This window comes from Panthera onca, chromosome B1 (assembly GCF_046562875.1).
Source record: "Panthera onca isolate mPanOnc1 chromosome B1, mPanOnc1 haplotype 2, whole genome shotgun sequence".
NCBI lineage: Eukaryota > Metazoa > Chordata > Mammalia > Carnivora > Felidae > Panthera > Panthera onca.
In genome coordinates, this window is record NC_138342.1 from 198763099 (window position 1) to 198776889 (window position 13791).

Below are 13791 nucleotides of genomic sequence, written 5' to 3' on the forward strand. Positions count from 1 at the left end.
GCCGTTCTTAAAAATCCATCTGTAGCTTGTTTGTGTATTACAATTCTACCGGTTTAAATTAACACAGTATTAATATAATACACTGTTAGGGGGAAGAGGAAGGAGGGTGGATATGTAGCAGATGCAATATAGTAGTAACACAAGTCACAAATGACTGTACTCTCATCAGACGTCAGTGCTTTGGAGTGACCATAGGTTGAGGACCAAAGTAAAAATAGAAAGAGTAACAAACAATCTCAATTTCTATGAATAAAGAAAACAATGATTAAAAAAACAATCTACCTTTAATGCACAGAAATAAGGGCAAGTAGTGTTACAGATAGATATGCGTAAGATAAAACATATCCAAATGGGATTAAATGAACATGTTTCATCCTAAGTAAATCCATCTGTAAAAACAATCACTGAATTCTTTTGGCTTTTTAAACCATCACTAACATAGGTCACATTATTTCTTGGTCAAACACAGAAGAAAGTTCATTTGACTGTGAGAACACGCATTTTGTGTTTTCATTCCAAGCCTGTTCTAATCTTATTTCTGCCAGTGGCTGAAGTCTGTATCTGGACAGCCACTCTTCTGCTCTCGGTCCACACGCCTGCTGCCGGGCGATCAGCAGTGGCTGAAGGTGGAGACCCAAAGGGAGAGAGGGTTCAGGGACACAACAGGAACACGGTGTCTACTGCTCATAGGAAAGTGTGCAAATTAGCCAAGTGAAAATCTAGTGATCTGGTGTCACCATCTTGGGGAGATTGCATCTATCAAAACACCTTCTGTTGTAACATACGTACGTCCAACATTTGTTCACACAAATGCTTACCCACTCATAAGAGAGAACCCAGCAGCCACGGGCAATTCCCAGCAGCACATTCAGAGTGCGCAGAGGCTTGCCAGCGAGCACATGGGTAGTAGTTTCACACACTTCCTGGGCAAGTGAAAAGCCCTTCAATGTGTTCACAACCTGGATGACGATGTTCTGTGTTCTGTTAAACAGGAGGGAAAAAAAAAATCAACAAAATGACTAAGTTTCCTACATATGAACAATAAGGTGGTAAGACTGAATCGTAATTTCTAAGAACTAGAAAGCTAAAATTCTACACTGATCTCAGCCATGGAACTCCTGTGTTAATTTCTTTACGGTCAATGACTTAACATTTGGGGAAATTCAAAAACTTCAGCTCTCAACTACAACTATCTATTTGAACAGCTGAGAAAACGGCCCCAAGATATAAGAAGCTCCCCACCCACCCCCGTGCCCAACGCCAGGGAAGCTGCCAGCATCACAAACCAGCCTCTGCTTTTCCTACCACACCACACTTCCTTCTTGGACAGATGTGAACCAATCCACGCACGGTCAGGACCGAGCGTATCACCTGCTGATTTTATTTGATATTTAACATTTGTCTGAATTCACACATACAGTTTTTTTTTTTTTTTTCTAAGTATGAGGGAGAAAAGGGCCCTTCTTATTACATTATCAGATCAAATCTTAGGGCAAATTTGGCAGAGTCTCCTTATTGTTTCAGAGCCCATCATTGTTTGTCTTCTGGTCTGTCATTCCACGAGTGCCTCAAGCACCTTTAGAAAAATACATATTCTTCCCCTCTAATTTCCTCACCAAATTGCTCACCATTCTCCCTGTCTTTCCTTTATGACCACCTTTCTAAAGCCTTTGCTTGTGACACATTGCTCTCCCCTATCCCTCCCAGCAAGTTTTGGAAATCCCCAGTGAAATACAAAGGACACGAAGGGCATTCTGAGCCACACTATGACGTACACAGTGAGTTAAGAGATAAATTTCTCTCGTCTCCAAAGATTGTTATGAAGGAAAAGAGGCTGCTGTTGCACATGCTTGCACAGACCGCCTCTACCAGCACCCTGTCTACTCCAAGGTGCCTCTGAGTTTATCTCTAGTCGTCTCGAGGATGTCAATGCGCAAGACCCATTTCTTTACATGTGAAATGAAAGGGCTGAACCGTAGCACAGTTTAAATTCTCAGAGATCCCTAGGGCAGAAAACATGAATGGGCCAAGGCCCAGGCCCTATCACCACTTCAACCAGAGAATCTGTGCTTACTGGGACAAAGAAAACAAAAGCAATAAAGAAGTGAAACGGTCTAAATGATATGCTCCCCAGAACCCATCATTTCTGCATATTGATGATTTTCCTTATTCCGAGTCTAGTAGCTGCCAGCTCTTTGCTGGATGTGTTAATCAACAACAAGTGTCTCTTCGAGACATGGCTAATCAGTGTGGTATCAGAACGTCTAGGTTTTGCTCTTAGCTTCAGACACGAAGTATATGTGGGGGGTGGGGGGGAATAAAAAGAGAATATGGCCTGAATGAAAACTTTCATTTTCAAAACTTTGATTGAGAAAATGATTATTTACTAGTATGTTTTATCCTGGGAGCAAAACTACAGACTTTTAAAAATACTACACCTACCATTCTCAATTTTCACTCCCGTATTAGACTACGTAGAATGTTCAGTATACTTCATAAGAGATTAACCAACATTGTTGACTGTGCTCTTTTTCCAGTAGCTAATGTACGGTGTTTGAACAATCAGTCCTTTTAATTTCACATACCATGGGTAGGAAAAGGACCCTGCAACAGAAAGTATTGCAAGCATGCACTTTTTTGCAGGCAACTTTTCATTGAAATGTCCCAATATTTTGATGAATGTCTTCAAACCTTAAAACCTATGACTGATAAAAAAAAACAAAAACAAAACAAAACCTATGGTTTTCCCCTTTAGACAGGAATTCAAAAATCTGCTACAAAGAATATGGTGCTATATTTTTGTTGGATGTGCTATATATTGTGTTACATGTTTAAGGAAGACGATAAGAGCGTGCCAACAAGCTATTAACTCTTTTCACAAAATGTGCAGATAGCGGCTTTAATATAGTGGTAGAGAGCTTCCCACCAAAGTGTTTCTTTAAGAACTGTGAAGGAGTCAGCGAGCGATGCTCCATTTACTGAACTTTCATGGGGTAAAAGTCGTGGACACACAGAGCCCGTAGATATGAAGCAAGCAAGAAGAAAAGCAAAATACTGTAATACCTCTTAATGCTATCTAAACAACTCCAAAAGTCTTCACTGCTAAACTGTTCATAGTCTCTTATTTCCAGGGTTCTTCTTATGCCAATGTCAATTATATAGAGTAAAAGCAACATAGTGCAACGCTACGAGCTGTGTTACAAGCATAGCATCACAGAATACGAAAGAAAAATCCAAAATTTTACATTGAGTAGAAAGTTATCAAAACAAGGAGTACTTACTCAGATGGCATGCTTGTCATGACTAATGTTCTTGTTGGCTAGAGATTTCAAAAGAGAAGGAACAAAAAACAGTCAGAAATGTAAAAAACATTTTTTCCCACAGAAATTAACTTTAATACATTTTTTGAAAAAGTTACATCACTTAAAAATAAACATTTAAGCATATATCAAAAGAAAAAAACTTTATATTCCTGGAAAAAAAAAAAAAGGCAGCACAAGAGATAGAAAGTCAGTTACTTATCCCTAAATCAATCCAAAATAATCCAGGGCATGAGGTAGAAAAGGAGAGGGGGAAAAAGGCTTCCCTCCAGAAGTCCATTCTACTAGTTAGCTGGCAGACCACCAAAGATGCCATCCTGCTTATAGACGTGCAAGGAGGGCGAGAGTAAGAAAGGCATTTTTCACAGGCCGAAGAGCCATTTTTCCTTGCCTAGGTGGTACACACACAATAACACTTATGTTCCTGTTGCGCTGGTCAATCAAATCCTTTAACCTCTTGCAAAGAGAAGCTCAGATAAAAAGGCATCGCTTATTTATGGGTCAGCATCTGCTATTAACTGGAAGTGTAAAGTTTTTTTTTTTTAATGAGTTTTTAAATACTTTTTTTATTTACATAAGAAAAGCATGCTGACAGCAAAATATAACATATTCAACGCTTTGGAAATATATCATTAGAAACATAAATTCCCCAGTAATTCCACCAGTGAGAAAAATGACTATTGTTTAATAATTGGGTATATATTCTGCCAAATGTTCTTTCCGTGGGAGGGTGTGTACATATAATTTTTCAAAAAAAACAAAAATGAACTCACATTATTTATACATTTTTGTAACTGATGTATTTCAAACGCAACCCACTATGTATTGTAACCATGAACTAACCATTGTACACGTACTGTGTCTTGAGGGACCAGGCGAATAAACGAGGAGAAAGAACAAGAGGCATTCAGAGGACCCCATGTGGACACACACCATGGAGTCAAAGGGGCCTGTACTGTATGGGTATATCTGGGGAAGGTGGAGGAAGGAGAATGAAGAGATAACCCGGATCACAAAGATACTCGATGGAGAACTCAGAGATGTGGCAGACGTGCTAACTCAGAGATGACTGCAATCTCTTTTCAGTTACCCTTGCAGAACAGTCTATTGTAACTCTCATCTGTTTGGGATACAAAGGGAACCACTGTAGCACAACTTTGTGGGCTGAGTCTGGAGACTCAGAAGCCTCTCTGTGGGTGTCTCTGATCACCAAGGGAGATTCTGGCTGAAACCTAATCACGATCTTCAGTGTTAGCCTTGAATGAAAACTACGCAGGCGTAGTGATGTGACCAGCACCAATAAAATCCAAGAAGCGCCCCTTCCACGGCATCTACTTTCTTCTGTAGAACCATCCAAGCGATGCCAGGAGAGTGTCATCTGTGGGGGCAAGTATCCCAAGGAACGAAGGGGAAGGGAAAAGGAAATCCTCCTGACTTTTACAATGCGAGGCTTCCTCCCCATGGCTTTGCCCTTCTTTACCTGCACTCATTCTCCAGGCGATCTTTCGTACAGCCTCAGGGTTTTACATACTAGCTGCATGCTGGCGGTTCCCAATACCGTATCTCTAGCACAGAACTATTCCCTGATGCCCAGACTCAAATATTCTACCGCCTACATGGGAAGGAAGTTCATCTGGAGGTCTAACAAGGATCTCAGATTTAACATGTCCAAAATTAAGGTATCGTTCCAGCCAGGCAATTAGGCAACAAAAATGAAATAAAATAAAAGACATCCAAATCGGAAAAGAAATAAAGCTATTTCTATTCATAAATGAGATAATCTTATATGAGGAAAGCTCTAAAGAACCCAGAAAAACTGTGAGAACTCATAAATGAATCCAGCAAAGATGTACTATAAAAAAATCAGTGTGCAAAAATCAGTTGTATTTTTATATATGGATAATGAGCACTAAGAAAAGGAAATTAAGAAACAATTTCATTGATAATAGCATCCAAAAGAATAAAATACTTGGGAATAAAGTTAATAAAAGAGACACAAAAAAAATGTACAGTGAAAATTTAAAAAAACATTGATGAAAGAAATTTCAAAAGACCTAAATACACAGAAAGACATCCTGTGTTCCTGCACAGGAAGACTAATATTATAAGATGACAAGACTATCTAAAGTAGACTTAACACTTTGTAAAAATGGAAAAACATCCCAAAGTTTATATGGAACTCCAAGAAAATCCAAATAGCCCAAACAATCTGGAAAAAGAAACACAAAGCTAGAAGCCCAACACTTCACAATTTCAAAACTTACTACAAAACTACAGTAATCAAAACTGTATGGTATTGACATGAGAACATATGGATACAGAACTGATAGTCAAGAAATAACTTAAACATCTAAGGTCAAACGATTTAAAAAAATTTTTTTTAATGTTTGTTTATTTTTAGGAGAGAGAGAGAGAGAGAGAGACAGAATGCAAGCAGGGAAGGGGCAGAGAGAGAGAGAGAGAGAGAGAGAGAGAGAGAGGGAGACACAGACTTCAAAGCAGGCTCCAGGCTCTGAGCTGTCAGCACAGAGCCTGACACGGGGTCTGAACCCATGAACCATGAGATCATGACCAGAGCTGAAGTCGGATGCTCAACCAGGTACCATTAAGGTCAAGTGATTTTTGACAAAGGTGGCAAGACCATTCATATGTAAAGAACAGTCTCTTCAACAAACGGTGCTGAGAGAACTAGATGGCCACATACAAAAGAATGATGTTGGACCTTCGCCTTATTTTTTAAAAAATTTTTTTAATGTTTATTTATTTTTTAAAAAGGAGTGATACATAGCATGAGTGGGGTAGGGAGGAGAGAGAGAGAGGGAGACACAGAATCTGAAGCAGGCTCTAAGCTCTAAGCTGTCAGCACCCGATGCGGGGCTCGAATCCACACACCATGATATCATGACCTGAGCTGAAGTCGGACGCTTAACTAACTGAGCCACCCAGGCGCCTCTGGACCTTTACCTTATACCACATACAAAAATTAACTCAAAATGGATCAAAAACCTAAATTTAAGAGCTAAAGCTATAAAAAAAAAAAAAAAAAAAAAAAAACCTCTTAGAAGAAAACAAGGGAAATCTTCATGACACTGGATTTGGCAATAGTTCCTTAAATACGGCACCAAAATCACAGGCAAAATGAAAAAAATAAATTGGACTTCATCAAAATTTAAAACTTTTATGCATCAAAAAACACTATTAAGAGAATGAAAATATAACTCACAGGTAGGAGAAAAAAAATCTGCCAATCCTGTATCTGACAAGGGTTTGATATCCAGAATATATAAAGAACTCCTACAACTCAGCAAATAAAAGGACAAACAACTCATTTTAAAAATGGGCAAATAACGTGAATAGACATTTCTTCTAAAGAAGAAAAGCAAATGGACAATGAGCACATGGAAAGATGTTCCACATCACTAATTAGGGAAATCCAAAACAAAATGAGATACCCCTCAGTGAGATACCCCTTCCTGCCTAACTAGGTTGGCTACAATTAAAAAAAAAACAAAACATGAAAAATAACTAAAGCTGACAAAAAGTGATGCCACTATTGTGGAAAACAGTTCGGTGGTTCTCCAAAAAGTTAAACACAGAATTACCATACAATCAACAAATTTACTCCTAGGTATATACCAAAAAGAATTGAAAACATGGACTCAGATGCTTGTGTGAGAATTGTCAATATAACATTATTCACAACAGCCAAAAGGTGGGTATAGCCTATGTGCTCAACAATCGATGAATGGATAAAGTTAATTTGGTGTTACACGCGGTGCAAATTATTATTCAGCCATAAAAAGTACTGAAGTTCTGATACATACTATATCATGACTCTTGAAAACATTACACTAATTGAAAAAAAGTCAGACATAAAAGACAAATATTGTATGATTCTACTTATATAAAATATCTAGAATAGGTAACTTAGTCGAGACACAAAGTAGAACAGAGGTTACCAGAGGCCGGGGGGTGGGAGGGAATGGGAAGTTATTGCTTCATGAGTTCAGAGTTTTATTCTGAAGTGAAGAAAATGTTTTGGAAATAGACAGTGATGTTGACTGCACAACACTGAACACAGTCACTGAACTGTACACTTAAACAGGTTAAAAAGGCAAATTTTATATTATATATTTTCTCTCACAATAGAAGAAAACAATTAAATTACCGATCTTCTCTCCCAAGCCCACTTCTTCTATAGCTTCGTTGGTTTAATGCTATTTCTACTCCTGCTCAAGTTAAGAACATTTTTATCATCGCTCATTCATCATTATTTTCTCACACCCCACATCCAATCCATTGATTCATCCCATCAACTCAACCGTGCACATGTATCAGAACATGGATACATCTACCCCACTTGAAATATTCCATCATCTCACATGGATTACCGTGAAAGCTACTTAAATCATCTCCCAGCTAAAATCCCCCAGTAACTTGAACAGTGACTAGTGGACAGTAAGCACTCAAAATAATACTAGTTTACTATTTATTATAAATAGATGAATATAAAATGGGAAGTAAGTACACACATACTTCATACACATGAATATATGAATATAATCTATTAATCTATTCTATTAATACCACTCAAAAAGGGAAAATCATGGACATGACCCCTATTAAGTCTGAGTGAAGGAAGGTTGGACAGTTAAGTCAACCATAAGCCTGACAGTACCTTTCATCCTCAGCCAAGGGAGAAAAACAGTTGTATATAAAGAAACTCAAACCCCAGAATAAAAGTCTAAGTGCAGAGAAAAAAATACACAGAAGGCAAAAAAAAAAAACAAAACAAAACAAAACAAACAAAAAAACCCCACAAAAAACTGACTTGTAGATATGTGATATGGAATCTAGAGGATGAAAGGTTCATTTACACAGTCCAGCCACAGAACCTACAAGAGACAAGCTCTCCCTCGGGTACAATGATCACACAAGTGCCATGACAGACAGCACATGTTCAGGTTGGTGTGACAAATGGTTCTGGCCTGAAATGCAGCAATGTTATCATTAAGCATATTTACTTATCTGTTCCTACAAATTAGGTATTAGGAAATATATCCAATATAATTCCCTTGATTTAAGGAAAGCTTTTAAGGAAGCTCCTTAAATAACAATATGGATTGGTATCTGCAACTTCTTTAAAGATGAATAACAAAATAAGATGGTTAATGGGTGGAGAAATATATGATAAAGTAAAAAGAGTTAGTTGCAGAATCAAGGCTGGAGGAAAAACCCTGTGAAATACTTTAAAATGGAACAAAAGATTACCGGGTATCTTTAGGGGACACCTACCTATGAGTTGTTCAGCACACACACCCTTCAGGGTTATCTGCTTCTATGGGGCTTATGCCTTTCATGGTCTTTGAGCTATTTTACAACTCTATTAGTTGTATAAAATTGATAGTGATGCAAATATTCTTATCTGTAGAAATGCAAAGTCCCTCCAGTGGATGCTCAATTGACTTCCCTCTCCCACTCCTGACAAAGCCACTTTGGATCTGTTAACAAAGCCACGTCAGCACTCCTTATGGTCCATTAGCACGTCCGTTCTGTGGATTCTCCTCCAAAGAGGATAAAACAACTTTCCTGTCTCATCATTAACTAATGAGTTAAATAAAATCTTTAACACATATTCATTTTCTGTGAGAAAGTTATGATGTACCTTTAAGAAGATATCTTTTAACAGTTATGCAGGTTTTCCACCAAGATGCCCAATAGATTCATCTGACAGAAGTAGCTAATCTTCATCACCGGAGAATACTCCACAGGAAGCTTTTAAGTCCAGGAACATTTATTATTGGCTTCCAAAGCTGAATGCCAAGTGGCAACAGAACTTTGCTGACTCTCTGTTTCTCTAATTTCAATTTTCCTCTCTACTAGCTTTTGTTTTGTTTTGTTTTGTTTCATTAAGGGATGTATTATTCTCCATTGGTGGAAGCAATGTTTAGGAATTTCGTTTTATGGTCTGACTACTTAGTGTTCTATATAAATTAATGAATGGATTATAGAGATGTATTCTTTTTTGGTAAGAGACCATAGAGCACTGGGTTTATTAGTCTTTGCTTATTTGCCCATTTTGGAGCTAAAAATCAATTAAGACTTTCATTCCCACAAGGAAGGAGAATAGCTCTTTGAAATCTAGACAGGTTTTAGTATTTCTGTCTTTATTCTTGACCAGTGGCTGAAATTATAACTAACTCAAATATTTTAAGAATTCAAATTCACACAGTTAATATGTTTGGAAATTAATATTAGTTTAATAAGTTTCACTTAATGAAAACAGTTATGTCTTATCTGAATCATCCATGTTAAGTATAATATAAACATACATTTTATTCTACTTGGGTTTATTTTTCCTAGACTTAGGTTTATTGGTCAGATAAAATAAGATTACTCCTATATAATGCTTAAGATTATAAAAACTAAATTTGTGACAAATCATTATTCTAACAAGCTTTTTACATCAATACTAATCGTGTTTAGTAATATGTCAGCATGAAGATAATTTCCAGGATCTTTAGTGTTAAATTAATTAAACAAGGAGGCCATTAGACTAAGGTGGCTTTAAAGCTTTAGTAACCTACATAAGCAAACCAGAATGGGAGCCTATAAATGCCTTAAGGCTAAGAAATCAAAACCTAAGAACAACCAATCCGGAAGAGCCAACTAAGTTTTCCCATATAAGACAACCGCTTAACCTACAGCCAATGGAATAATTTTCTTGCTTTGATTCCACCTCTTCTCTATAAGTATTTTCCCTAGCTTATGGCAGGGGAGAACCCCTAACCACCTCCAGTTTGGCAGTGCCTGATTCAAATCAAATTTTGCTCAAATAACCTCTTAAAAATTTTAAGGTGCTTCAGTTTATCTTTTAATATTAGGTTAACATAAACCTTGGGCAGATATTAATTTAAAAATTGTTGGAGAACTCAGTAATTTATAAGAGAATACTGAAATACTGATTACTATATGTAGTTCTAATTTTTTATTTATCTTTGCTTATTTTTTTATGTTATACAGAAGCTCTGTCTTTGGGTCGTGCCAATGAACTTGTTCATTTTTGCAACTTTAAAAGGGTGTAAAGGAGACACAGTGGTAGGATGGTGTAATCGATGCCTTGCTGGTCTGCTAACATGCCTGGGTGAGATGGACATTTCTCAGTTACTCTCCCCAGTTTTCTATGAAATAGAATTTGGTTACTTTGGCTAAAAAAATATAATTAATATGAATGGTTAAGTTTACCCTAAGTAATACTGACAAAGGAATACAATCGTGCATATGCCTGTTTTTCAAAAAAAAAAAAAAAAGAAGTAATTTTATATCTCTTAAAGCAGTGGTTTTCAAGTTTTATGGTCTCTGGACTCCTTTACACTATTATATAGTTTATATACTTTATACTGCTGGGGTTTACTGAGGAACCCAAAGAGCCTTTGTTTATGTGGATTATGGCTATCGATATTTAACCTCATAGAAATTGAAACTGAAAAGCTTTAACAATATTTATTGATGTACTTAAAGATAGCAAGAACGCATTGCCTGTTAACAGAAATAGCATCTCAGTGTTACTATTAAATTGCTGTGACCACATGAACACAACTCTGTGCTTAATGTGTCAGTCTGCCACAGGATAAGAAAAGGCATATTGAAGAACGAAACTTGGAAAGTTCACTTAACTTGCTTTAGTTTATAATACTTGGGCCTGAAGGAAAGCCCAAAATGTGTTACAATTTTAGTCAATCATGCCTGATGTCGACAGGCTGTTTTTTGGTTACTGATTAACCCTTTGCCTATGCAATGTGAATATTCAGTCTTAATTTTCCACATAATCTGCCTAATTAGAGAGCAAAGAGTGTGTTGTAACAGAGTAACTGTCTCCCTTTCATGTTGACTGTTTGATGCCAGTGATTAATAAAATAAAGTTTGCTCACTTAGGTTACAGTCTATGCTTATTTTTAAGTGTTTTCTTATCACTTAGATTAAATAACTTATCTGGTATTGGTTCTCGAGCACTCATGATCCTATCTTAAACATTTGTGTGAACCTCGTCCGGTAACTTTTTTGATTTTTGCCTTGGATCTTAAATATATAAAAATAAAACTTTAAGGATATCATTTGCACCTAAAACTATCCTTGAGATTTCTCAAAGAATCCCTGGAAATCAAGAAAATATGTTTTTTTCTTATAAGAGAACTGGGGGGTAATCAGGTTTATTGTGTCACTGTTTTAATGATCCATGTGAAATCAGAAGGGCCACTCAGCCTGTCTAGGTGAATATTTAATAGGTACAATGCTACACATAAAAATATTTCAGAAATCATAGGCTTTGGAGAAAATCTTTGATACTAGTTATTGGCCTTATTGTCCATAATGTTTTTACCTTCAGGGAAAACACTGGCCAGATGGTTGTCCGTGTTGAGTTTTCTTCTATTCGGGGTATTCTAGTCTCTACTATGCTGCTATCAGACAATTGTACAGTGTTGTAATTTGTTATTAAATTGCTAATTTGGGGGTGCCTGGGTGGCTCAGTCAGTTAAGTGTCCGATTTCAGCTCAGGTCATGATCTCGCAGTCTGTGAGTTCGGGCCCCGCGTCGGGCTCTGTGCTGACAGCTCAAAGCCTGGAGCCTGTTTCAGATTCTGTGTCTCCCTCTCTCTCTGCCCCTCCCCTGCTCATGCTCTCTCTCTGTCTCAAAAATAAATAAAAACATTAAAAAAAATTGCTAATTTGGTGAGGGTCTTGTTTCTGTAACTTAAATCTAGCATCTTGTAGACCAATGGCTTTCAATTGGGGATGCAGACTTATCTATGATATATTCTCTAAATAAAAATATAGATGTCCAGGACCTAATTCAGGCTTACTAAATCTCTTGATAATTCTGGCATGTTCTTAGTGTATTTACTGTGTCTCAGGAACATTATACTACACTTTGTTCTAACCAGTTCCTGGATGTCTGAGAGGACACGCACCCCAGACCAGCATCCTCAACAGAAATCCCAGACTTCAAGCAAGGACGAGATCTCCTCCCCATTCCTTTTCTGAGTCTTCCAGACACTGTGTCTGTATCTGCATTCTCTCTCTACGGTCCATAAAGTCTGCTCTCACCTTCTGCTGGCTTGCGTTTGATTTCTATCCTGTGTGCAGCGGGGACCCTCCTGGCTGGTCCTGTGGGACCCCCTCTGGGTCCTTCGACCGGGCCTGCCTGCATCACTTTCACAAATAAATGCCCTTTTTAATATTTTTTACAGCAAAGATAATACTTACTGACTTCTTTGAAAATTGGTTTAGTCGCTTTCCTTAAAGAAATTTTGCTTAATTTTTTGGTAATCATTTTATTATTTTGTTTCACTTGCCATAAAACAACCAGATTTTCCTGTCAGTAACATTACTCTTACATCACATCAGACTCTTCACATTTGAAAATTATGAGCAATAACTCAACATCAGCAATTTTAAGCCTACACATAGTTTTGTTTTCCCCTGATGCTCACTGAATGGCTCTGTAATAAGTTAGTGGCAGAACTTGAGACCCCAACACAGAACTTCTCAGAACCCTATGGAAAAAGAAGATACCAAGTAATTCAACTACTGATGCTTCACAGAATAAACGGGCTTCTCATGACATCACGATGTTGCTTAGTTAGCTCTCAGATCAGACTATCAGGCTAGTCAGGATTCCCAGACCTCTGTGTGGTCAACAGCAGACAGCTTTTAAGAGGCAAACTCAAGGTCCCACAGAACAGAACTAACTACCTAGGACTAAATGAGTGGATGAGAGAAACTTAGTATGCTTGGTGACTTAGAATATTGTTGATACTGCTTTAATGTTCTGTTTTATGAATAAAGAAGCCCCTTCCCTTCCTTCTTAAGCTATCTGTAATTCAGAAGAATATAGTAGGCAATGCTTTTGCAAACTGTAATAAAATAATGCCTGATTTTCAAAGATTGCCTCAAAATTTGGAACCTTCTACTAAGTCCCTTTGCTTTCCATGGCAATACAGTTTTAGAATATGTTTTCCATCTTACCAGAATATAAGTGGAAAACCTGGTTATGAAACCGGGCCTTGCCTACAATGTCATATTTGACAATGATGCTCTGTCAGGTCTGGCTAGCCTCTGTGAAGGAGCTAAGACTGGCTTTACGCAGGGAGTCAATGCCCACAAAGACCTCCTGGGCAAACTGTCCTGGAATTGGCTTAGAGTCCCAGCCTCACAGATGCTGTGGAACGTCTCTTCCTGAAAGAGCAAGGCCCTTAGGATACATCAAGGACATCAAGAAGAGAAATCCACCTAAATTTATGGGTACTGTGGACAAAATTTGGTGGAGAGTTGTCTTGGTATTTAACCTTGGGGTAGCAAATAACAGAGGGAAACAAAGATCAATCTGAAATCACTTATGAAAATATTCAGAGAGAAGTTGATTTTATTTGTTCAATATAACGTAGTTCTAGATTTTTTTTAATTTTTTTTTT

The 13791-nt window shown here is 37.5% G+C and overlaps 1 protein-coding gene across 3 annotated transcripts in view; it reads right to left on the reverse strand.

Annotated features, from left to right (window-relative positions):
- MCPH1 (microcephalin 1) overlaps window positions 1-13791 on the reverse strand; it is a 270845-nt gene that overhangs the window by 165045 nt on the left and 92009 nt on the right. For all 3 annotated transcript variants that reach the window (XR_013554978.2, XM_078445230.2, XM_078445231.2), the window contains 2 exons: window positions 3282-3319; window positions 819-981 (listed from right to left, as the gene is read on the reverse strand). Coding sequence is in view for 2 of the 3 variants with exons in the window: in XM_078445230.2 (XP_078301356.2) it covers window positions 819-981; window positions 3282-3319 (201 nt within the window). In the remaining variant the exon portion in view is untranslated. The remainder of the gene's footprint in view (window positions 1-818; window positions 982-3281; window positions 3320-13791) is intronic.